Source organism: Coffea arabica, chromosome 7e (assembly GCF_036785885.1).
Source record: "Coffea arabica cultivar ET-39 chromosome 7e, Coffea Arabica ET-39 HiFi, whole genome shotgun sequence".
Classification (NCBI taxonomy): Eukaryota; Viridiplantae; Streptophyta; class Magnoliopsida; order Gentianales; family Rubiaceae; genus Coffea; species Coffea arabica.
In genome coordinates, this window is record NC_092323.1 from 2827145 (window position 1) to 2853253 (window position 26109).

A 26109-nucleotide genomic window follows, 5' to 3' on the forward strand; every position below is an offset into this window, starting at 1 on the left:
CTGCTATATTTCCTTCGCGATACTTAAATTTCGAGTTATGTATCAGATTGTTGCCGCATCTAATTTTTTTTTTTTAAACTTGAGCATTTATTTAACTTAATGCCTCCCAAAATCAAGTGGTAAAAAATTTTTTTTTATCGCAACAATAATATTTGTATGTTTATAGGGGAAGGGAGAAGAAGGAAAATTTAACTGACGAATTCACTATAGAAAGAAATCACTAAAAGTTGCAAGTTACATGTAGTGGTCGGTGGGAGGAAGGTTTAATCCTCCCACCGCCACCAAGACATCAAGTGGTCAACCATGATATGCCTTTATGAGGAAAAGTTTAACAGGATGAATTAGAGCGAACCAAAATTGCTGCATACAATACAACCCATTTTTACTGGTAGAAATGGCTGCCATAGAAACGACCGGAGTGTCGTAATGGGAGGGGGTTCTTCTGAGTTCCTGGGACCCCGACAGCATTGACTTCTGTCCCTCACGAGACAGTCCTACTTGCCTCCCGGTCCATAAGCGTTCAAATGACTCCACTTTGTCACCAATAATCTCTCTCGGACCAAAATTTACTCTCTGGAACTTTTACCAGTCGTGATGACCCGGTCCGGGGGGTCTACCTTGACATTTTTTATATACTAGTTTCGTTCTTTTCCAATTAATGTGGCATCATCATACCATCGTCTTAAAAACGTTTCACGAGTGCGTGTTCTTTCTTGGGACCGTCGTCCAATTTTCTGCTTAGTGCTGCTAACAAGCCAACCATGGAGTTTAGGAAGCTAATCTTGATGCTGAATATTTTGGGATTAATGGCCAATGGAGAAATTGGCGGTGCAAGAGATGTTGATAGAGTTGACCGGCAAGAGATAAAAAGTTGCAAGTTCCCAGCATTATACAACTTCGGCGACTCAAATTCTGACACAGGAGGACGGTCTGCGTCCCTGGACATGGTGGCTCCGCCTAATGGTGAAACTTTCTTCAAAGCACCTTCAGGCAGGTTCTGTGACGGTCGCCTCATAATAGACTTCATGGGTAAGCACCGAAACTAATTACTGCCGGTGCTTGTTTGCTCATTTTCTGTACGAGTTTGTTGTATGTACAAACACATAGCAATAATCAAGGCTAGAGAAAAAGAACTGCGCAACACTTGGAAGTTTCAAGATGGAACGCTAACGTGATTTCACTTCAGCATATAGATTGTGCGCTAATATTCTTCAAAATTCGCAGCCGAAGAATTGGGCTTGCCATACTTGAGTGCATATCTCGACTCGATTGGTTCAAATTTTCGACACGGTGCAAATTTTGCAACGGGAGGCTCATCCATCCGTCCTGGTGGCTATAGCCCGTTTCACCTGCAACTCCAAATCGGTCAATTTTTACAGTTCAAATCTCGAACCACTTTGCTCTATAAGCAACTCAGTGACAACAGTGAGTACCAATTACTAGTAGTATTACAGAATACGACTATCAAGTACGAATGCAAGCCCTTTTGCTGATATAGATGCAAGTGCAACACGTATAACTCTTTTCACTGCTTGATCAGATCATTCAGCAAAAAGCCCACCTCTCCAGAGCAGACTTCCTAGGCCCCAAGATTTCTCAGATGCCCTATACACATTTGACATCGGACAGAATGACCTTGCCTATGGTTTTGAACATACCTCAGAAGCAGAAACCCGAGAATCTATCCCCAGTATGCTAGACAAGCTTGGCGAAGCAATTCATGTAAGTTTACTCTGATTGCAGAGTTTTTTCTTGTGGTTTTTGACCCTCATCTCATCCAATCTATAATTCAGCAACTTTACAAGGCAGGGGCAAGAAACTTTTGGGTGCATAATACAGGCCCAATTGGTTGCTTGCCCTATAGTGTCATATACTATTTGCCCAAGCCTCGCAATTTGGACGGGAAAGGGTGCGTAGAGCCTCAGAACAAGGTAGCTCAGGAGTTCAATGAGCAGCTGAGGAGAAAGGTTCTCCAGCTCAGGGCCCAACTTCCAGCAGCAGCATTAACATACGTGGACATGTACTCTGCTAAATACTCGCTAATCAGCAATGCGAAAAAATTAGGTGCCGTTCCTAAAATCCCACTCTTTCTTGCTGATACTGAACTTGCCTGAGGAGCTCATTTTGTGGATGTGATGCGTCTCCTCGCCTGTTTTACGTGTCTGTGTTTGTGCGACATTGCAGGTTTTGAGGATCCTTCGCAATTCTGCTGTGGCAGTTATTACGGTTATCACATTGGTTGTGGAGAGAAAGCAATAGTAAATGGAACTGTGTACGGTAATCCCTGTCCTAATCCATCTGAGCATATTAGCTGGGATGGCATACATTACTCTGAGGCTGCCAACGCTCTGCTTGCGAAAACTGTTCTTGATGGCTCTCTAGCGGACCCGAAAGTTTCAGTTGGAGAGGCTTGCCACAGTTCCATGACATAAATAATTAAATAATTTTCGAAATTACCATTCAGGTTGTATGCATCACAGACAGTTGAACAGGAGTGATCAACAAGGTTTCTTGATTCCTGATAGAGGAAATGGCGTAGGAGTGAAAAATGGAAGTTGGACCCATGAAATAAGTAGTTCGATGTCCATTTCAGATGTTTACAGCATACATATATATATATATGAAAGAGAAATCTTTTGAAGAAGACTGGGGACGATAGGAGCCCTCGATCCTCCTTTGCGTTTAGGTAATGTTTCCATATTACGGCCCTGTATGTTGGTCTTCTGATAATAAATCAGCTTGGTTACAAGATTGGCTTCTTCAACAAAAAGATTTCTCCTTTGTTTTTTTATGGTTTGATTGGCAGATGAAAGATTTAACCATCGTGCTATTTAAAAGGTCCTCCCAGGCCATTTGTTTGTTTTATTTTCATTTTCTTTTAATTGTGGGCAGAGTCGTTAATGGCTAAATTGTTCTGCCAAACTTCTGCTGCAAATATCCACTGCGTCTTCATTTGAAGACAGCAAATAGTAGCTAGTAACTGGGTATCTGAAGGTATTGCTGCAATCAACATCACAGGAATGGGGTAGTTTGGTACAGCAGAAGAGGAAAATGAAATCCCACCATTAGTTTATTTAACAAAAAGCTACACGAAAGAAAGAAACTTAATTACAAAGGAGAATCTCAACAACTGCTCAAAAAATGAATACTAGTACAAAGCAACGTTTACATTCCACTTCCCCAATTTTCCATCACTGTCATTTTATCTTATTCCTTAAATTTTTCTTCTCAAATTTACACAAACTGACTAAAAAGAAGAAAAGCATTCCAAGACCTATTTATCTTCTCCCTCCCCTCTTCTTAACCCAAAAAAAAAAAAAAGAAAAAAGAAAAAAACGCTTCTCTTCTCTTTACCCTCCAAGAAAGACTTCACATCAAAACACAGGAATACACACACAACCAAAATGGCGAGCTCACAATACCGTAATCTCGGGTTTTGTAATAATGCTGCCGTGTTTATCAAGGAGGGTTTCCAGCGACCTTGATTCCTTGTTCCTCACTTTCCCTGCCTCTCTCAATAACTCGGCCAGCCTCCGCTTCTCATCAATTACATCTGGATTTGCTGTCCCAAGCCTCTCCTCTCTCAACCCAACTACATACTCCAAGATCTCAATTGCATCAACGGTCCTGCCACAATAATTCAAGAACCGGTTGAAGGGAAGTAATTCCAGGCTCAAAATTCTGGGAAAAACAAAAATTGAAAGGAAAAACAGAAAGGGCATTTCCTCTTGTACGGACAATGATGTGCTGAAATAAAAGCAGGAATAAGGATGGATAACGTGTTAATAGCCAGCAAAAAAGTTGCTAATGTTGGAACGTACCTGCCCATGGCATCATAAGTACCCGCAAGATTGCTGTAGACCCCCAATGTGTCAGCATGATACGGCCCGCATTCAGCCTCCAAGATGCTCCTTGCTTCTTCAAACAATTCTGCAGCTTCATTTATTGCATAGAGTTGCACGCATGCAAGTCCCATTTGGTTCAGAGCCACACCAAAAAGTGCATTTTTCTTCTCTCCAACAGCACGAAATTTGGTAATTGCGTTCTTTAAGGAGTTGTAAGAGTCAGAATAACTCCCCAGGATATAGTACAAAACCCCTATCTGGGCTTCAATACCCGCAATTGTGCTTTGTTGGCCTGGTGCATTCCCGTACACTTTGATGGCCGTTTGGAGTAACTTAAGTGCCTGGTCAGTTTCACTCATGGATTCATAAATAGCAGAAACATCAACCAGGCCACTCGCAATTTCTTCAGGGGAAGAACCAGGGATTGGCTTATTGAAAATACGCAATGCATTTTCACAATAAGATCTGCATTCGCTGAATTTTCCTATCTTATTGTGCAAATCAGCCAAACGGACGTAGACCGAAGCAACTGATGGATGGTTATCTCCTTTGGTTGACTTGAAAATAGTTAGAGCTTTCTGATAAGAAAAAATGGCCTCATCATACCGCACCAGCGACAAATATGCATCACCAATGTTGCAGTCTATGGCAGCTACATCTGCTTCCTGGCCATTTGCAGCCATGGCCATGCTTGCTAAAACGTAATGCTCAAGAGCAGCTTCGTGATCCCTCTTGGAGTCACAAATAAGGCCTAAAAGTCTCCTATCAGCTGCTTCTTCAGGAGAAGCAGGTGAGATGCTCTCCCTATGGATTTCCAGGGCCATCTGACAAAGCTTCTCAGCCTCATCAAATTGCATAGCTTGAACATGGGCTTCAGCTACATACCTGCAAGTCTCACCAAATCTAGGATCTTTATCGCCAAGAACCTGTCTCTGGATCTCCAAACCTGCAGCGTAGAAAAGAATTGAGTTCTCAATCTGGCCCGTCATTGCATATGTATCACCGAGTTGCATGCATCCTGCGAATTTGGCAAGCGAGTGGTTTTGGCCCAAGTCCATGACGGGTATTTCAATTGACTTCTCAAGGAGAGGAACTGCATCACTGTATCTGCCTAATCTGCAGTACAGTGCTGCAACAACATGCAAGCACATCACGAATTCCAAATTAGGCTTTCCACTCGCAGATGTCTCCAACAGATTCATGGCTCGTAAAGCCAATTCAAGAGCTTTATGAAGATTATCCCCGGATGCAATCAAATCCCTGGCCTGTTTAAGTACATATGGCCCAAGGTATGCTGCCTCAGATGAATCCTCAGCTCCGTTCTGCTTTTTGACTCCAGCTAAAGGGGAATTCCTTTCAATCTTGGCTGGGGACATTGCGTTTGGCTTCTTTGAACTCTTCAAACTACGTCTGCCAGTGCCAGCACGAGGGATGCCATTAAAAGATTTGCTCTTTAAGCCTGCTTTCTTAGGTGTGTCGGAGTTTTTGGCTTGTCCTGAAGAAAAGGGCTGGTCAGTTGTGTCATCTTTAAATCCTTTGAGTTCCTCAGAACTATTTTCCCCTGCTTCGTTCTTCTCTTTTGTGATCTCCGCCTCTCCATAATCTCCTCCAGCAAGATACCTCAATTCGGAATCGATTCTTGATTCCTCGCCATATGATAAATAGCTGAGCCTTGATGGCGATTGGTCGGAGCTCTGCATCTCGCAGACATTATTATAAAGTTCCTCAATGGATGTGTCAACAGCTCCTTCTATGGCTAGATCAATAGAGTCAGTCTCGGGACTGTGAGTACTCAATGGACTTCTGGGAGACGTCTGCGCGAAAATTTCTTTATGGGGTACGTAGGGTCCCGTGAATTCTCTGGAACTTACTTCCTCCATGACGAAATGAATCATCAAAACACCAGAAAAGTCCCGCTCGTACAGCTTCCTTCTACAAAAAAAAAAAAAAAGAAGGCACGAGAGCAGCGATCATCATTAACAGAAAAAAGGTTGACGTCACGGGATAAAAACATTTGCACTGGCACATGTAAGATTAATATAATAAGATGCATTGGTCATTCGGCGAGATCCAATTCCAATTACAATCCAGGCGCTGGAATGCATTAAACAGAAAGCTTTTGGTTTTTTAAGGTATTCCTGAGAACCAGAGCAACCGATTTTAAAGTATCATTACAATTTCGATCATTAAAAGATCAACACATTTGGAATGGAATAATAGAACATTTCCTCCCGCAAAGTATCCCACGACGAGAAGCTAGACAAAAACTATCTCATTTAACGTACAAAATATGAAGCACAAGCAGTCATCACATTTGATCGCAAGTGCAAAAAAAAAAAAAAAAAAAACCGGATTCGGAAATCATTAATGATTGAGAGCTGAAAATTAAAGAGAGGAGATAACGAGAATGAGCACCTTATTATCAGCCCACCAAGAAAGCAACACAGAGGCGAACGCTTTGTCCTAAGTTTTCCTCTTTTCAGGGCACACGCAGCAACAAAGAGAATGGTCACAGATGCTTATATGGTCTCCTTTATGTTTTTTGGCTTCCGTTTTAATGATTTATATATGTATACATATATATAGCATATATAAGTTGATGGGCAGAGGAGGTGAAGGGACGAAGAGAGGTGGTTGAAGGAGGGAACAGAGGGCAGAATTGAGAATAGAATATCAAGTAAATGTGTAAACTTTATTGTTCATAATTAAGAAATCAGTAAATGGAACGGAAAATCCAGAAAAATTTCAGATAAGGGAGAAATTGTATAAATAAATACTATATAAGATGAATGGGTGGGGTTGCAGAGAGGTTGGAACGTAGAAGCATGAAGGAGACCTGTCATCTGCCACCAATGTCACCACCGGTTACCAACGCAAAACAGCGAAAATATACACCCCGCCCGCCGATCTTGTTTCTACTAGTATATGTTTTTGTTGCTTTCACACACACACACACACACTCGCTCTCTGTGTGTGTGTGTTTTTTTTCCCCGCTATCTTTAATTTAGTGTATTTGTTTTCCGCTGCGAAGGAATTTGCGATTCTAGCTTGGCGCGATTAACGGCTTTTCAAGGCGATGAGTTTGAAGTTATTCCAGTGACAGAGCGGTGATTGGAGGAGTGCATAAGGAGCTGCCACGTATCCGCTTTGATAACGTGGCGTCCAATTATTAGATGCTTTAGCATTGCAACTGATGAATCTCGTGTTAGGCAATCAATGCCTGCGATGGCACGGACTCTCGGGGGGGATTTGGTTCGAGCTTTCTATAATGATGATGATTAGGACGGCGTAGTTTTGAAGGTTAGTTAGGGCTGCACAAGTAGAGGATGAGCTGCATGGAAAGCCAGCTTTTGGAATTTGGGGACCATACCATACATAGTAAGTTGATGATGGGATTTAAAAACGGGGATGAAAGTCAAGACTACTAGATGATTTTTTGCTCTTTTCTGAAGTCGTGACTAGATACCAGATAATAATAATGCCATCGCCCTTGTTTGTTTCTTGTTTGATAATGGAAATGCAAATTGATCTCCGGGTACTTCAAAAAGCTTGTAATGGATATTTCTCTGCGTTTCATGCATACGTTCAATTGCACAGAGTTGATGGGTGAATTCTGCTTTTTGGCAAACACAAGTTTCAAATGGCAAATGATATAGAGCATAATTTACCTATCCGATACTGCAATTTGTGCATGGTTTAAAAGAAACTGTGGGCCTAGAGCACAAATCGACAGATCAATTTCATCTCGATTAATAATTTCTGACTTCGTAATTAGATTGAGCTTGAATTGATGAATATAATTAATGATGAGATATGCAATAGGATAAAATAGGTTTATCTAGCGAATGTCTATTGCACAGTTAAGTTAAGGTGCGTCTGATAAAATTGAAATTTGAAATCTGAATTTATTAAGGTATTGAATTGTTGAGTACTAAATTTGATACATTTGACTGACTGTGTATTTACATTAAGTGATAAGTTATTCACTTATCACTTACTTTTGGAAACAAATTTTGTCTAAAAAAATTCAGTGCCATTTAATTAATTCAGATGTTCAATTTTTAATCATCAATCTGAACATGATGTTCAGATTTAAATCCATTAAACTTAAGTGTTAAATTGAATCATCAAAGGGCCTTAATAAGAGAAAGAAGAAGAGTTTCACATCACATGCTATATATATATAGCATTTTCTGAAGACAACGGGAATGAAACAAAAGTTAAAGCTTGGCACTCCTAAAACACAGAAGTCAAGACGGAAGATTTATAGAAGGTGATGTTGGACTGACCTCATCAGCGGTCTTATGGGATTCACGGGACACGTGAAATTTCCACTGAACACGAGGAGGAGGAGGTTGGCGGCTGCTGGCCTTAGTTTCTTCTTCTTGGCAAGAAAAACAAAAACAAATTGATGAAGGCGACCTTTCACATGCCGACTAAACATAAGAAACGACTAATATAAGCTTTCTTTTCTGTATTGCAAGTAAAATATCCTTCTTGTTTCTTAAACAACAAGCCACAAAGCCAGTTCAAGTTCAAGTTTACCGAAACACTCAAATTGAATTGACACAATTCCTGTAAGCAGCTTCCTGTTTGTTTACGGCGAGAGCAACTCGTTTTCATCCGTCACGTTCAGCTGGTAAAAATTTATTCGCCTCCATATGACGTCCTTTATGGCGGTTGATCGACGCCAGCCCAGCTGCATTATAAGGAACACGTTGAAATGTCACGTTTATTTAAAACACTAGGCCGTCTCTAGGACTAATACTTTCGGCGAAATGTATCGGCGGAGCCTGTTTACCGGCGAAATGTCACTGCACCAAATCGAAACCATCATTTCACACATGTATCCTACTATTTTGCTCGGAGATTCTTCTAATGCTTTGGTTGGGGGGAGTAATACTACTTTTATTTTAATTAAAATTTGATATTTATTACCAACTTTCAGACCCTCTTAATTACTTAATGCAGCAGAACACGATGAAGGTAAGTCCAAACAAAGAAAGGAAAAAAAAAAAAAAAAAGACTCAATTTCCTAATGTTAGGACAAGGGTAATTTTGATTTCGACTGCTAGTAATTAGTAATGGTCAAACATAATTTTTGACTGATAGAAGGTTTTTTTTTGGGGAGTGATCAAAAATAAAAGCTAGGGGACAAAATAGTTTTGGAACCAAATGTTAAGTGGTTTTACTGCCATTTATAAGGCCTTTATAAAATACTACCCTTTTTTTAAAAAAAAAAATTGATATTTATAAAATACTTAACAATTTTTAGACATTGGTAATTACTTGATACAGGCATAACAAGAGAAAAAAAATCCATTTTGCAAAAGGTATGTTATTTATTGATTTATAAAAGTATTTTGTTGATGACGGATAAAGCAGAATACAGCACATGCATGGAATAGTATCTTGAACTCTTTTGTCTCACTTGAAAATTTTTGGAGATATCCTCCATGCAAAATGATTAAATAAGGTTGAACGAAGCAACCATGCAAAAAAATAATTAAAATGAGAACTCATTGGACAGTACGTACAATATACTAGAGGATGGTATGTATCTACTTTTTTTTTTGCTGTTTTAGTTGGAGTCCAAGAGATTGATTAAGATCAATTAGTGGGAGAATTAATCATCTTTACATTAAAAAGAAAAAGAAAAAGTTGTACCATTATTATATCAAAACCGCAGCATATATATTCTGAAGGTACAGCGACCTGACCTGCTCGGTTGTCAAGGTTCCTTGCATTCTGTGTTTTAGGTAAAGTGCGAACTATTAGGCAGCAGAAGAAACTTGTACTAATTTGCAGAGTTAAGAGTAGTAGTAATACTCTATTAGGATTCGTATTAGTGATTAGTTGATCATCATCCATAAAGTTGTTGCCATGGCTTCCCCATTAATTATGCAACCAGTCAATTGATTATATTGAATAAAAGAGTTGGTGGTTATGGGAACAAATCATTATCGGCATCAAAAGCTCCAAACGATTATAGAAAATGTCAACTGATTGCAACGAGACTGAAAAGTACTAATGTATATGCGATGACCAGAAATTAGTGCAAGCTTAAAAAGATGTGTTTGATAATCCAATTCATTAGTTAAATTTAATGGATTCGTACCTTAACATCAGACACGTTTGATAATTAAAAATTGAACATCTGAATTAATTAAGTGGCATTTTGATTTTCTAGGCAAAAATTATGTGATAAACTATTCACTCATCACTTAATGTGATACATATTTAGTTATACCGTATTTAGTAAATAATACACACGTACACACACACTTGTGGTGTGGTAAGTGAAGGGTAAAGTGCCTTATAGTTTTCTGTACTTTTTTTTTTTTTTTTTTTAACTTTGTGCCCTTTTGGGATTTTAAGTTGTTCGTTTCATACTACAGGGAAATCCCACCTTCGTTTATCCGCCAGATTAGGTGAATGATATACTAGGAGTGAGCTATCTAATGGGCTCATGATGGAAGCCTTCCAACCAACAAACCAGATGCTACAACCTTCCAAACTCTCGAAAGAGTTCTAAAACCTCCACGTAACCACGCTGATTGAACTGTTAGGAAATGATTAAGTGTGTACGTTTTAATCCAACCATGATATTTCCCCCCCCCCCCCCCCCCCAAAAAAAAGGCAAAAGAAGAGAAAATTCGGGGGATGGTGGTAGCTTAGGCGCGTGTAGGGAGGATAACAATTTGGGCGGATGAAACCTTAACTATCAGAGAATGTGTCAATTGACTTTGACATTTAAACAAAATGTAGCTCTCATGTTTCTACCCAAAAAAAAAAAAAAAAGAATGTGTCAATTTAATCAGTCGAGTCCTTTTTCTTTTCTTTTTTTTTAAAAAATAAAAAAAAGTCAATTTTCTTTCTTTCTTTTTAGTCCAGTCCCGTCAATTTTACATTTTGTTCTCACATAAAAAGCTCGAAAATTAAGTACTTATCTTTTACAAAAGCTAAAAGTTTTATTTTTCTTTTAGAAAAATCGTTCAAAAAGTCTCTCACATTTTGTAAAATGACTTTGTTCTCCCCTCACTTTTGAAAGTGTAATTTTATGTCCCGTACAAATTCACTTTGGTCAATTTTGGTCTCTACCTAGATTATCAACTAGTTTTTTTGTTGGAATCCACCACGTGTCTTGCATGTGATCATTTTTTAAGGGCAAAATTAGTCAGAAACCTAGATAGGGACCAAATTTGACTAATATAAAATTGTAAGGGATTTAAAATTATACTTTTAAAAGTGAGAGACAAAAAAAATTATTTTGTAAAATGTGAGGGATATTTTGCACGATTCTCCCTTTTCTTTTACCCAATATGGAAGTTTATTTAAGCCCAGCCCGAGAAGATATTGGACGAGTAACACTGGGCAATCTACAGGAGTCAGTCTGCGTTGGTTTCGAGTGCGTACGAGCCCATTGATTGTTATAAGAACGCTTATGACCTACCAATAAAACACGATATCGAGGCCTGTTTCCTAGCCATCCATTGTATGACTAGATTCGGATCTGCATTATTGAGGTTTCACACACACCAGATTCATTAAATTTATAAATATCTTTAGGATCCAGAGGATATATCATGTAGTTGATGCAAAGCTGAATGCAAAATATGAAGTTGGCAAAAATCATTTTGTCACTCGATGAAAAAGGAAGTTCAAAATTTTTCAACATATTATCTCAGATAGAATGATTAATACTCCCATTGGAGCAAATTAATGTTCATCAGAATACTCTGATCTTCTTCTTTTTTTTTTTTAAAAAAAGAAATGATATTAGTATTCCTCAAAAAAAAAAAAAATTCCCAGGCACTGCAAAAAAGTTCTGCTAAAAGAAAGTTAAATAATACTCCCTCCGTTCCACTTTGATAGTCCTGATTTTTTTTTCACACAGTTTAAGAAAAAATAGTTAACTTTGTTGGAACAATCAATTTAGGTAGCTATTTTCCTAAAATATTCTCACATTAATTAGAGTACAACTTTATAGGAACTTGAATTGATAGTAAAAAAAGAATCAACTCTCATTAAATGGGGTAGGTTTATAGTAACAACAACTTACATTGAATAAGGGTATTTTAGGAAAATTAAAATACAACTACATTCCTCAATTGGAAAGTGGACTACAATTTGGGACAGACGAAAAAGGAAAACAGGACTATCAAAGTAGGACGGAGGGAGTATATTTAAAAAAAAGGAAATAAGCAAGTAATTTGATGATATACAATAAACTGATCAAAACCATTTTTCCTGTATCCTGAGAGCCAAGCAGCAAAAGTAATTAACTATATAGTACTTCTAATAATGAGCATGTAGTAGTAGTAGTAGTCTTTAAAGTAATTTCTCCTGGTTTCTCTTCTCGCGATCAAGCCAAGTTGAATTGTGGAAGTGAACGGTCCTCTGACTCAAGTGAAAAAAAAGATAAAGCGTTCCTCTGCTGGCATTATTTGGAAATCTTTTCCATCATCGGTCGGTTCGATCTCGAGAGCATCTTCCCGTTTTCGAAAAAGTTTTTGACCTTTACAAGCTTCCATTTGACTTCAACTCCCGAGTTGCTATCGTTAAATAAAAAGGAACATAGTCAAAACCTTGATCTAGAGATAGATATGATACACCTGGGAGCATGCGACTACTTTTGATGAAAGTCGCTTTTTTTTTTTAATTTTATAAATATATTTTTCAATTATTATAAAATCAAAAAATATTATAATATTTTTTAAAATAAATTATCATTTTAAATAATCTTCTATCTAAACAAACCAATTATTATCTCCATCGTTTGATTTTGTTAACCACCACACCCAATTAGCAAGGTAGCACAAACTTTACTGTCTCGTGTCATGCATACTCTAGAGAGATCATAGCCCATTTGACTTTTGTTGATTTTGACGTGGTCCAGGGATCCCGCAGAACCTCCTAGATCATGATCCGATGCACACACACAAAAGTTTAAGAAACTAGAAAGAACCTCGTGTGTTGGAACCTAGAACACAAGCTAATGTTCAACCACTTGGGGAATCAGCAACGTTGGCATCCCCAAAACCAGAAGCTTGCGACTCCTACCTACTTCTTTTTCTTGGTCCTGTGACCCAAACACGCCCCCATAAAAGAAGGAAAAAAAAAAAAAAAAGAAGAAGAGAAACTGAAAAGACGGTGATATGGACCGGTCCTGAATTGTGCTAATAATAGTACTATCGATCAACATCGATGGGCATAAAAATGGCCAGACAAAAATTGCATGATTCCACATATGTCAATTCGCTCGTGCAGGTGCATATTTTATCTTTCCTTTGCCAACTTTTTTGACCACCTTGAGGGTTGACGAATCCTATGCTTCTTTTCTTCTTGAGGGTTGCCAACTTTTTTTTTTTTTCGAAAACGATAACTGTTGTACAAGTCGGAGAGGGTGGACCAAAATTTATTCTACATTAGGAGGAGAGGGCGGACGTAAGAAGGCCCAGGGATAACCCGGAGGGGATTGAATCACCACCGGACCAAACAGGTGCACTACACATACCGCCTGAATTTTTTGAAGCCAAGCCACTTTAAATGTGGCATTTGGTGGGAGGCAAAGATTCCCCACCAAACCTTAATGGCTGGGTGGTAGCCACCAGTCCAAAGACCGGTTGTTCTATACTTCTTTTCACTCCTTGTCATTTTGGTATGCTTCTTGGCCCTTTGCGTCGTGAGTTGAAAGTTGAAATGAAGCTCAGTGCAGTAGAATGTAGAAACTCCGGAAGAAGCATCATATTGGATTGGTAGAGAGGTTGAGCAAGGCATTTATTATTTTACGGATAATTTCAGAAACTTCCCCTGAGATCTTTGACAGTCTCACTGTCCTCCCTTGAGGTTTTTAAAATATGGGAAACCTCTCCTAAAACTTATTAGCTAGTAACAAATCAGACCAATTCGAATACAAAAATAATATAAAATTGACATTACGAGAGAGAAAATAATTTGATTACATACCTACTTTCAAGTTTTGCATTAGGTTGTTAATTTACTACGAATAATATATATCTATTTTAACTTTATCAATTGTGAGGAGGTGTAACTATTATTGCATTCATAAGGTGTAAATAAGAGATCAACTTTTTAACTCTACAACAAATTTACCAATGCAAAGTCTTATCTACATATTACAAGTGTAATATCACACTATTACATCTATTATAACACATCAGTTGCATAATCCACTACAAGAGAAACAAAGCATGTAAATCTTGTTACAGAATATTTCAATTTAAAAAAGATCATTTGTTGAATAATCACAAATAAGAAAAAAATTATCATCAGCAAAAGGTTTTTCAATTCAGTAGTATACAACCAACAATCTTTACCAATATTTCATACAACAACAACACCTATTTTCTATGGCAATAAAAGTAACAATTAGGATAAAAAAAGAAAAAAAACTATAATTGAATACTAATCATCAAATGGAGCGAATCATATAGAACATAATACAAACTACATAATGTCATATTTTTCATTTTTTTGTTTGATCCAAGCTATTCATTTTCACTTGTAGGGTCACTGTTAAGCATGACCATCAAGAATTACCTTAACATCTGCAATCAAATAATAAAAATTTCCAAAATTTAAGAGCAGAAAAATCTTAGAAGTTGACCTTGAGATTTTCACAATCACCAAAAATTTGAGAAAAGTTTGAGAGCAAATTTTTTCTTCAAGTCTCCTAAATCCTTAGGTATGCCTAAAGAAGCTCTATTTCTCTTATTTCACAAAAATCACTAAAGTTTGAATCATTATTTCTACTCACACATATCAATTATCAATCATAAAAAGATGCCTATATTTGGCCCCCTCCCTTTTGTAATGGCATATTAGAAATTTTTTTAAAAAACTTATAAATTGTCATTATTTATGTTAAACCTAATTAATGACAATTTAACTAATCATGTGAACATAATTGCAAAATATCTCTTAAGTTGTGTGAGTAATTAAGTCATTTCTCCATGATTGATGTAACAATTGGACCCCAATGACCTCACAGGAGAGGTTTCTAAAACAGGAGAGGATTGTGAGACTGTCAAAAACTTAAAGGAAGATTTCTGAAATTATCCCATTATTTTATCGTGCTCTTCGGTTTCATGTACGTATATTCCTGTAATCATCCATTGCCTTGACTATTTAGTAGTAACTGTATCCTTCGGATATTCATGATTTGACGATAGGTTTTAGTCTAATGATTAATATTAAAATTTTAAAATTAAAGATTCTAGATTCAGATCCCTGTTAATCCTTCGGCGCCTAAGTTTTACCTTTCTTCTGTTAAAAGATAATTGAAAAATATTATGATTCATTATCAATATTGACGTCTCTCTCGTCTCTCTCGTGTTAGAAAATCTTCAAAATAAGAAATGGTGAATGCTTTTGGGACTTTGAGCAATACATATACTACTGTTTAGTACACACGTCTATTGGTAAAAGTCTTGAATGACTGAATGGATACGTCTCAGGTATAAATGACTTTTTAAATAGCGATCTTGTAAATTATAGAAAGGGCAAATTATTCAATTGGCCCTTGAACTTTCTGTCTAGGTAAAAATAAGCCCCTCATCTATTTTTTGCTGACTTTAAACCCTCGAACTTGTAAAATTGGACACCCGTGGTCCTTTTAGCCAGTTTCTCCGGTTTTGCAACCGGAAGGCCAATTCACATGAATGCCATTGTGCTTCTTCAAAGGGCATTTTTGTCCGCATCTTCTAAGCAAAAAGGGAACAACTCCTTCTTCTTCCCTCTATTTCTGCAAAACCCTCGTTGCCGCCGCTTTCTCTTTTCTCATTCTCTGCAGGAGAGTAATACCACCGCTCTTAGGAATCTCCCCACTAGTTGTGTTCTTCATCAGAACCAGTATCCGCATTGCTACCACTGGTTCCACCATAACTACGATCTTCATCAACCTCCATGTAGTCATTCCTGTCCAATTCATCAGGATCACTATCTCCACTAAAAGATCTAACACGTTCATCAAAAGACCTGACCCTATTTCCCACTGAACCTTCTCTCCTCAATTCCCCGAGCTCTGGAGTTACTGATTTCCTCTGTCCCCTTGTGTCAGTAGATTCATTAATAGATTTCTTCTTTTTCTTCTTCAATTTAACCATCTCCTCATCATCAGAAATTTCACCTTCATCAGCTGATGATTCAGCCTCATTTGCCCAGCTAGAGGATTTTATATTACGTGCTGGCATATAGTAATCATCATCTACTGTCACTGCTCCGTCATTTTTACTCCAGTGAGCTTCGTCTTCCTCTGCCTCAGGAGTTGAAGGAGATAAACCAATTAGAGAGTCAGAAGCAACATTTATTTGAAAAGTGAGGTCCTCAGTAACCTTTTTCGGTGACAGCCCAGAATTCTGAACCACTATATCTTTACTAGGTGAAATATGTTGACGACTATCAGGATTGCGATCAGGTGACATAGTGCCAGAAGTAGGCGTGGGTAGCTGAGGGGGAAGAGCAGCTGCTGCTGGGGAAGTCCTCGCCTTAACAATTCGAGTCACTTTTTTGCCATCTCCATCTCTATCCCATATGATGGGTGAAAATTTTCTCTTTCCATTTTCTGACTTTTTAAGCTCACCACCATCCTTCTTATGCACTTCAGAATCAATAGCCCCATCAGACCCACTTTCACTGGACAATCCCAGGTTCTCGATCCACGGGCCTCATGCAAAAACCATACCTCTTCGACCCCAGCCCAGCACTACCACCCCAGGTTCGAGAGGTTTTGCAGAAATGGAAAAAAGAAGGAGAAGTTGTTCCCTTTTTGCTTAAAAGATGCGGACAAAAATGCCCTTTGAAAAAGCACACTGGCATTCGTGTGAATTGGCCTTCCGGTTGCAAAACCGGAGAAACTGGCTAAAAGGATCACGGGTGTCCAATTTTACAAGTTCGAGGGCTTAAAGTCAGCAAAAAATAGATGAGGGGCTTATTTTTACCTAAACAAAGAGTTCAAGGGCCAATTGGATAATTTGCCCTTATAGAAAAAGAAGATGATTCTTAATAGAATGATTCTTTTAATGTCCTTCTATTTCCTCTAAAAACAATCCACCATCAAACATTTGAGTGCTTAATAAGTTTATTTCGTTAATGAAAAACACGATTAACTACAGTATTAGGTTTCACGTATCTTAGAGATCAATTCGCAGGATCTTTTGCCCGCTAAAGTTAAACCTTAACCATTGTTTGGATCGAGGAAAAGAAAGGAATAAGAGAGATTAGGTGTTTTGTGTTTGGATTGGTTTAGAGGAGAGAAAGAGAATACCTTTTCCTTCTTTTTCTCCAAACAATACGTTAGTTTTCCATTTCTTCTTCTTCCATACGTATGTATATATGACCGACCAACACGACATGGACAGAGATCACTTTCCTTACTCTTCTTTCCTTTACCGCTGATTGAGAGAATAAAAGCTACCTTTGGGCTAGCTCTCGTATTTTAATCTGAACTTTTTGTTGTAATACCTTATTTACATCAACTAGCCTCATGATGTTATCACTGGGTCGTAAGGTGCAGCGCCTAACTATACACAGATTCATATGGTTCGGGTATCACTTTTTTTTTTTTGGGTTGGAAAGACGGGTATCACATATAATTAGTTTAAGGAGGGAAGTTGACAGGTTTTAAAACGTCTGAAAGTTCAAAAGATAGACAAAAGGCTAAAGATTCCTTAGCAGACAATCACCATGATAGGAAGACTGGTAAAGACCTCCATTTTATGTAATTACTACGACTTCATGAAGAACAGCAGTAATTGATGTCTTCTTTCGCAAATTCTCTTCGTGATTGCATTATAGGCCATACAGTACCAGGAAAATGATTATTTGTTATGCTTGTAACGCTGTACTTTCTCAAAACAAACAACTTTCCATACAAAGGAGCTGTATGTTCAAGTTCAAAAAAAAAAAAAAAGAACTGTATGTTCTGCTCAGAAAGTTGGTAGGGTTAATAAGAGAACTCACTTTTGTTTCTCTAGGATGTTTGTGAATAATTTACTGGGACGTTTTGGCCACTTAGCTACATTCAGGGATATTACTGACTTTTTCACTAAATTCAAGGACATTTTGCCCCATCATTAAAGTTCCCCTAGCAGCAGATTGATTGTAGTATATCGCGAAAAATTGATAATACAAGGGCGTATAACGTTGGAATTGATAGTTTCAGGGGCACTTTGCAACTCAAAGAAAGTCTAGAATGCATTTTACAATTGAGCTCATTATGTACTCTCCAAGCAGATAATTATTTTAATGGAAACAGTGAAATTAGGAAATGGACCACAGAATCAATCATGTCCTGAAATATTCTCAAGATTGATCTTTTCAGAAGGTATCTTCAAAGCTGGAATATGTTGAGCCCACCTTAGTCAAAAAGATATGGGTCATCTTCTACTCTTGTTCTACTTGTTGTCACTTGTTACCTTCCCCAGCCAAAGTCAAAACCATGAGCAACTCTCTGTCTGTCTCTGCGTTGCCCAGTCCCACTCCCCCATGCTTGAAGTTGAAACAGGCTTGTGGCCTTCAGCCTTCAACGGTCGCCCATTACGTTTTAGTCAACATTTAACGAGCTATGCCATTGCACTAGAATTTTTGAACGTTGATCTTCAACCCTCTTGGCTTTGTATATTCTTAATTCATCTTAAAAATGTAAACTACTTTTTTTTTTTAAAGAAAATGAACAATGATTCTGCCACAGAAACACCGTGGGTGCACAAATGTGCTGTAAAGAAGCTGCCCATTCTCAATTCCTCATTAGCAGCTTGCCTTGAATACCTCCCTTATCACCTGCCTCAGCCGCTTTTGCGGCACTGCCGAAAGTGATTTGTACCGTTTGAACCTCAGTTTTAACTTTTTTATGTAAAACCCCATTTCCTGTGTGCACTTTCTGATCAACATTCATTGACCGTTCAATTCCAAGTTCATCGCTCCTGTCCAAATACTCTTTTGGAATTTATGTCGATCAACAGTTCAAGACTCAATCTGTTCAGTATACTGCAGCTTTTGACCTTATCTAAACTTATTCCGTACGCAAGAAAGAATTTGAGCAGCACCACTCTGTCAAAAAAAAGACCAACTAATAATAATATTAGTCCTTAGTTTCCACGACTGACTGTCCAACACATTCTTCTGCTACATCAGCCAAGAAAAGGACATGCATGCAGAAGTATGGAGTATTATTATGCCTTTGATTCTCATAGGGCAGTCATGCATACTTGGTGCTACCAGTAGCTGGTAGTAGTAACTTGGTAATTATTACTTGATCAATCTGGTGCAGACGTGATTCATTAACATTATAAAGATTCTAGTACTAGTGTCTGCTCGATGTGGGCCCCCAGAAATTGGATGACAACGAATGTGCCCGCCAACGTGACATGGTTAAGTTATACAGGGCGTATTCTAATTCTAATTCTAACTTCTAATTTCTACAGTGAGAAAGAAAGAGAAAAAGAGATAGAATGGAGGGATCGTCTGAGACTCTGAGGTCCAGGATTGGCGTGACTCGAAGGGAATGGCGGTCTTGACCATCCAGGTATCTTTTTCTTTTTATCCTCAGGTTGGAAAGAATAATATTCTTTCCAACTGATATAAATACCTTGTAACCTTTAAGCTTTCTTGCTGAAAACTGCTGCCTCTCTTCTCCACTTAAGCACTGGTGCATTGTTAGCCGTGAGATCAGTTCGGTATGGACAGCAGACACGAGTCTTCTGAGACTCTGAGGTAAAATCTCTACCGTGCTATTGAATACTTTTTTATTTATTGTTTCCTCCTGATCAAGATGAAAAGGTTCATGTTGTGCATGAAAAAGAGAGAGGCAATAATTTAGCGTTTCATGATGATGCTCTCAGGAACAAATGCGCTGCATGCTATAGGCAGTTCAACAAAATGGAACACCTTGTGGAACACATGAGGACATCCTATCATTCGGTTCATGAACCCATGTGCGGAATTTGCAGGAAACATTGTCGATCATTTGAATCTCTGAGAGAACATCTTATAGGTTAATTAAATCATTTCTGTCCTAGCCAACACAGTAATTATTCAACCATTTTCGGCTCTCTGCCTTTTCCATTTGATCTGATGTGGTTGGTTCTGACACATGCGGGATTGAATTGCAAAACCAGGGCCGCTCCCGAAAGCAGAATGTGAGAGGATTTTCAAGGACCGGGGATGTGACCTTTGCTTAACAGTCCTGAGCAGTCGCAGTGCGCTCTGGAATCACCGGGAAGCATGCCAATTCTCACGTTCGAACAATGTATGGAACGACAATTAAACTCAGGTGTATATTCGCATTTCCATTCCACGACAAATAGTAAAACTTTTTTGTTTTTTGTACGTAGGGGGTTCTGTGTCGTCTGGCAAATTTGGGCATACAAGATGAATTAAGGCTGGACAACAGTAGAGCGAAGGTGGTCGCCCTGGCTTGCAAAATGGTTGGAGGCGGTAGCGATGGTTCTTTAGATCTGTGTGCAAGAATTTGCCTCATCGATGAGCACGAAAGGATAATCTTTCATGCATATGTCAAGCCACAGCTTCCCGTCACAAACTACAGGTAATGGAGCAACAAAAAGATCGTCAAAATTCACATACTACATAGGCACATAGAAAGTGAATTTGCACTCTAGCTAGAGACGGACTTTGAAAAATTCTTCTGCAGGTATGAAACAACGGGATTGCGACCAGAATTTCTAAGGGAAGCGATGCCGTTGAAACAAGTGCAGAGAAGGATTCAGGACTATTTATGCAACGGGGAACCAATATGGCACATCCGTTCTAGAGGAGGAAGAGCTCGCGTCCTTGTGGGACATGGTTTGGATCACGATCTTAAGTGTTTGGAAATGGAGTATCCACCGATAATGATCAGGCAAGTTAGCTAGTTACGGGGCCGCCCACCAATTATATATATATACTTTGCTGCAGGAACACCAATTTTGACGCCTATGAAACTCCTTTTTTTTTTCTGAAAAAAAATTTTTTTGGCAGGGACACGGCCAAATATCCACCACTTATGAAAACCAGCAAGCTTAGCAACTCGCTCAAGTATTTGACAAAAGCATACCTTGGGTAAGTAGCTTAATTAAAGTCTGGATGTTAGTAGTACATTACATCAAGAATAACAACATCATGATTTTTTTTTTATTTTTTTTTTGGGGACTCTGCTAAGGAAAATGTTTTTTTCTTTTTGGTGGTGGTGGTGGGCAGCTATGACATTCAAACGGGCCAGCAAGATCCGTATGAAGACTGCGTTGCTACACTGAGGCTCTACATGAGAATGAGATCACAGAATCACGATACGGAGGACTGCCCTCTTGCTACCGACCCCCAGAACCGCAACAATTTTGCGTCATGGCGACAGAACGAGCTCGAGAGGATGACTCCTGAAAAATTGCTAGAGATCTCAAGGTCTGACTATTATTGCTGGTGCTTGGACTCCAGAACCAGCCACACCAATTCTTGAAGCATTATGTATAGAAGAAGTGAAGATTGTTATTTGCTTCATGCCGCAAAATTTGATCTACACACCAATAACTACAACTTAGCATTTAATCCGTCATTATATTCTCTGTTATAGTATCGGATGATGCAGCATCCATCATGTAACATGCTGCTTGATCCAATTTATCAATATAATAAATTTTTACTGCCACCTCATTCTTGTTTTGTTTTCCTTCCTTAGACTTAGAGTGCAGCAACACGATGACGTAACTTATACTACTATTGTTCGTCTGACGGATTCTACTAACTTTGGAAAAGTCAACCGGACTCTACTCCCCACTCATTCCGTTAAAGGGGAGTTTCTTTTTTCTTTTTTTTTTTTGGGGGTTGGGGGGGGGGGGGGGAATGGAAAACAAACAAAAAAAAAAAAGAAGCAAAAGGGAAAAAAAAAAGTTTGCGAGCCGCATATGTGATGGATAATACTTGAAATGGAGGAATGCCATTTCAGGTAGTCAAAGTTAAGAGACACGTTGAAAAGGAAATGTTTTGGCGTTTTTGCTACAGAATATAAAAAGAAATAGGACTAGCAAACTTGCAATTGCACGTACTTTCTTTTTTTTTTTTTCCGACTGGTGGTATCTTGGTCAATTGATCAGACTAATCCCCCTGGAAGAGCCCGCCCCAAAGATTTCAGCGTGATACGGGAAGAGAGTCGAACACGGGACCTTGCTCCTGAAGAGGAGGCTACTGAACCGGTCGCAATTACACGTACTTAACAGAACTACTTACTAGCTAGCAATTACTTTTCTATATTATTATTAGTGCACAAGCAGAAACCGCCGATTATCTTTTTTTAAAAAAATTTATTCCGGTACGTGTCTCTTACCAAACTACTAGTGGCAGCATATTAAAAGAGAAAAGAAAGAAAGGCAATCTAGAATCCTTCTTACTATTTAATAGGTGTAGTGAAAAAGGTTATGATGCGTCCACTCCGGGGACTGGAGAGGGCAATGATTCGTGAGATCAGGGCATTGGATATATACCGCCTTGCCGGTAGCTCTGCCACTTTGAATATGGGAAAATGCTTCAATGGGAAATGGGCCTTTAGGGTCAATCACCGGCTTCAGCTTCTCCTCCTCTATGAAAGGTTTGAGTTTCTTTAAGACGGAGACGGTTGAAGTGACCACAAACACGTTATGACTAGCAGGGGGAAGGGAACCACTGGCCCCGCCGGCCAGATTGTCACCGCCCTTCCCTTCCGCCTTCTTTTACTGCCTCGATACCCCTGCCACTCTCACCTGCTCATTTGATTTACTAGCACCAGAAACTTTTACGTGCTGCAGTAAACAGAGAGCAAGAGACTGATTTGATTGCTTAGGATTCATTCTTACCAACGGTATCAAATTTCTCTGGCAAATCTTCATACTTGTTCTTCCTGTAGTCGATTGCCAAAATCAGCACCTACAAGTTGCTGCCGCTCTGCATGCACCAAACACATTCTTTGCCACCTGCCTCGGATCAAGAAACCGTTTCAGTCAATGCATGAATTATCGTCGTGTTCTGATCAAAGGTCAATCTTCAGAACTACTTTTAATTGATCTAATAACTCAAAAGCCAAACGTAAAATTGCTATGAAGGTTCAGCCAAATATGAAATTTTCATTGATACATAAAGTAAAAAAAAAAAAAAAAATTTTGGTTGTCTCTGCCAAGGATGACTTAGTACAGTACTGCTACCACTTCTTGTTGATTGATTCTCAATAATTATCATTTATCACGAATTCTTTGGAACTGACCAATTAGAGCTGATTTTCACTAGGTGTTTTAAAGTACTGGAAGTTCAGCACCACCTAGAACAAGAATTGATTTACCAGCTGAAAAGCCAGCGCTTTCAAGGCCCTCGCACGCTGTTTCAACGGCTAGAGGAAGACTAGCTGCCTCGGCGAAACCCAAACCTTCTCATCCACTGCAGTGTACTCCGCCAGTGACCCACAATCCTTTGGGTGGTGGGCATGCTCGTGAATTTCTCCATATACTTCATCCCCGACCTTGAATTCCTTCACTTCGATCCCAACTCTAACTACCACTTCTTTTCAAAAAAAAAAAAAAAACTCTAACTACCACGTCCGCGACATCATCATATCCCGCAACAGTCTACCTGATAAAAAAAAACACAGTAAATCCACACAAGGACTATCTAGTGACTAAAACAAAAAGCTAAAAAAAAAAAAAAGGAGGTTTACCGGGAGAGGAGAATCAGTGGCCTCGAATGATCCAGCCATGCGTTTGAAGTCGACTGGATTCAGGGACGCAGCAACTACTTTGATCAAAACCTGGTCATCATTTACGTCAGGAACATCAACCGAGGTTGGCCATAGACCCAGGCCTTCATTTTAGAGGGGATGTTAACTGGAGTACCGGTTGCCATGGCCGAATAATTTGGCTGAGATCTACTTGCTACTATTTCTTTCTTTCTTTCTTTCTATGTATGTTATTTGGGGGATGGCAAATGCCTCAAACTATGCATGAGTCTTGCAGTTGCAGCTTTCAATTTGTAGTTGTCGACTGACTTTGTCAAACCGGGAATTTGTTTTTTCTTCCTTTTCCCCTTTGGGGGACAGATTGTGTGCTTCGCGCTCCCCGTAAAACGAAGAGCAAATTGTGCGAAATGTCAATAAACTATTGCGAGATGAAGGTTTTAGTCACTAAATATTTTTATTAGCTAAAAATATCACTGAATTAATAAATTTGTATCGTTTTAATCACTCCGTATATTTATACTATCATAAGAGATGGAAAATAACTTTTTGAGGAGCAATTTCATTTGTACAGTCTTTTCCTTAAATCTCTTCAACATAAATTGCTCTCAAATGTGTTAAACAACTCTCAAGTTCAATTAGAAAGTACAAACCCTTACCCTCTAATAGATTTGTCCTCAAATATGGAGTAGGAGGAGCAATACAAGCAGCTGCAATTTGCTGGGAATGTGTTTAAGCTTCATGAGAGAAAAACGCAAGGAAACAACCGCGATCTGTTCTTGTGGTACTAAAACCAATTTGAAGATTTCATGGATTGATAGGAACCCGGTAAGGAGATATGTTGAATGTGCTAAAGGCGAGGTAAGTGTGTGAAGATGTAAGAAATTCGTTAAATTAAGTTTATGTTTAATTTTTTGGACATTTATCGGCTAAAAAGAATTTGGACAATTTTTTTATAGATTGATGGTTGTGGTTATTGGAATTGGTATGATGATGAAATGTGTGAGCGTTCCAAACAAGTCATACCTGGTCTTTTAAGGAGAGTAAATAGGTTGGAAATTGAGAATGAAACTTTGCGGCAGCAAGTTCTCAAGTTGCAAAACAAAGTTGAGAAAATGGAGGTTCAAGTAAAAAATCTGAATGAGAAACTTGGAAGAAAGAATAGGAAAAAAATGGTCATTGTTGTTTTTGTTAGAACCTGGACAATTGTTAATGCATCAATGTGGATTTGGGGGGCCTAGCAAGGACACAAGTTTGGAAGGCTGCAAATTGATGGCTACTGCTAATCTTCATCTTTGGTCGATTTTTTTATTCTTTTCATTGATTACTTTGATTTTGCTAGATTAATACTGCAACTTTTCTCATCCATTGTTTATTTTGTCAAAAATTTTACCAACATTCAAAACTCCACTATTGTCTCTTCATTTATCAGACGAAATTTTTTCCACAAAAGTTGTGTAGATAAAATTGTTTCTTAAAAAGTTATTTTCCGTCTCTCCTAACAGTATAAACGGACGAAGTGACTAAAACGATACAAATTTACTAATTCAATAACATTTTTTCTTAATGAAAAAGTTGAGTGAACAAAATCGACACCTCGCAATAATTAATGTAGTTATATTTCGCGCGACTTGCTTTAAGACGAACGTGTCTGTGCAAGTTTTTGGCCATATAATAACAATAATAATTATATATCGAGACAGAGATTCTTTCGAGAGAGACTCATTAATAATTTAATAATCAGTGGATCGAGTATCCGTACCCTTATCAAATCAGTGCCAGAATCTTTTTTAGTTTGATTGGACTGCAAGTTTATCTAAATGATGGTAATGCAGAGAGTAGTAATGGTTTGATGACAGACACTAATGCAATGTAAATTCACAAAATCACAGTCACCTGTTCTAGTCGGTTCTACTATATATTTTCCCATCAGCTTCCCATGATTGATCTAAAAAATTGTTGAAGTACCCCAACCCCTGAATGGAAGAAGAAAATATCCCTCTTCCCTGCAATCAAGACGACTAGCATCTTCTTTGCTGCAAAAATTGTAAAAGCAAAATCATCCTTTTTTTGCTTCAAAATTTAACATCTTGGCTTTCTTTAAGATTTCCCGGCTATGGTGAAGAGCATTTTGGCTTAACTAATTTTGTCATTACAAAATAAATATAAAAGGGAAGAATCACTTTTTTTCAACAATCGAAATTACTGGAAAACACACAACAAAGTTAGATTAACACTCAGAGATAATCGAAATCTTGGTGCAGAACACAATTTAAGGTGGAGCTCACAAACCAATACCATTCAGCCAATTGATAATTGAAAGTGCGGCTGAGGACCTTAAACCCAGGGTAACTACCCCACAATCTTTCGAAGTGGGATGGATAAAAGGGAAGAATCACTTGAGAGTAACAATAATCAACTGCCATTGGCTAGGCGATAAGGTATGTGAACAGAATCAACTGAGAGAGAGTTTCGATTTGGGACAGGAACGGAGGTAGCAGATACCTAACAGAGATAGAAGCTGAAGTGGGGAAGTTATCGCAAAAATAAAATAAT

The 26109-nt window shown here is 38.5% G+C and overlaps 3 protein-coding genes across 4 annotated transcripts; 2 read left to right on the top strand and 1 right to left on the bottom strand.

Moving 5' to 3' along the window:
- Positions 1–415: 415 nt before the first annotated feature.
- On the top strand, positions 416–2770 carry LOC113722814 (GDSL esterase/lipase At3g27950-like). The gene is made up of 5 exons (XM_027246037.2): positions 416–1029; positions 1225–1425; positions 1541–1722; positions 1794–2064; positions 2185–2770. Exons 1-5 carry the CDS (start codon positions 762–764, stop codon positions 2430–2432), a joined length of 1170 nt encoding a protein of 389 aa, XP_027101838.2. The 5' UTR covers positions 416–761; the 3' UTR covers positions 2433–2770.
- Positions 2771–3044: 274 nt separating this feature from the next.
- Positions 3045–6925, bottom strand: LOC113723107 (protein KINESIN LIGHT CHAIN-RELATED 2-like). 2 transcript variants are annotated; one of them, XM_072058870.1, is made up of 3 exons: positions 6261–6925; positions 3822–5774; positions 3045–3627 (listed from the first exon to the last, which is right to left on the bottom strand). In XM_072058870.1, the coding sequence occupies exons 2-3, from the start codon at positions 5738–5740 to the stop codon at positions 3414–3416; spliced, it is 2133 nt and encodes a 710-aa protein (XP_071914971.1). In that variant the 5' UTR covers positions 5741–5774; positions 6261–6925; the 3' UTR covers positions 3045–3413. The 2 variants fall into 2 exon arrangements, with proteins under 2 accessions (XP_071914971.1, XP_071914970.1); XM_072058869.1 differs by having other exon boundaries at positions 3822–5777; positions 6261–6922.
- A 12620-nt stretch (positions 6926–19545) lies between these two features.
- Positions 19546–21512, top strand: LOC113722825 (RNA exonuclease 4-like). The gene is made up of 7 exons (XM_027246048.2): positions 19546–19580; positions 19709–19860; positions 19985–20115; positions 20201–20412; positions 20518–20724; positions 20844–20924; positions 21063–21512. Exons 1-7 carry the CDS (start codon positions 19546–19548, stop codon positions 21316–21318), a joined length of 1074 nt encoding a protein of 357 aa, XP_027101849.1. The 3' UTR covers positions 21319–21512.
- Positions 21513–26109: the final 4597 nt, after the last annotated feature.

What these genes read in the sequence shown, in the direction of transcription:
- LOC113722814 (XM_027246037.2), top strand. Translation starts at nt 762, where the DNA reads ATGGAGTTTAGGAAGCTAATCTTGATGCTGAATATTTTGGGATTAATG. An exon ending in CCTCATAATAGACTTCATGG is followed by an intron (nt 1,030 to 1,224) that starts GTAAGCACCGAA and finishes CAAAATTCGCAG; the next exon opens with CCGAAGAATTGGGCTTGCCA. An exon ending in CAGCAATGCGAAAAAATTAG is followed by an intron (nt 2,065 to 2,184) that starts GTGCCGTTCCTA and finishes GCGACATTGCAG; the next exon opens with GTTTTGAGGATCCTTCGCAA.
- LOC113723107 (XM_072058870.1), bottom strand. Translation starts at nt 5,740, where the DNA reads ATGATTCATTTCGTCATGGAGGAAGTAAGTTCCAGAGAATTCACGGGA. An exon ending in ACTTATGATGCCATGGGCAG is followed by an intron (nt 3,628 to 3,821) that starts GTACGTTCCAAC and finishes TTATTGTGGCAG; the next exon opens with GACCGTTGATGCAATTGAGA.
- LOC113722825 (XM_027246048.2), top strand. Translation starts at nt 19,546, where the DNA reads ATGGACAGCAGACACGAGTCTTCTGAGACTCTGAG. An exon ending in TCTGAGAGAACATCTTATAG is followed by an intron (nt 19,861 to 19,984) that starts GTTAATTAAATC and finishes TTGCAAAACCAG; the next exon opens with GGCCGCTCCCGAAAGCAGAA. An exon ending in AATTCTCACGTTCGAACAAT is followed by an intron (nt 20,116 to 20,200) that starts GTATGGAACGAC and finishes TTTTGTACGTAG; the next exon opens with GGGGTTCTGTGTCGTCTGGC.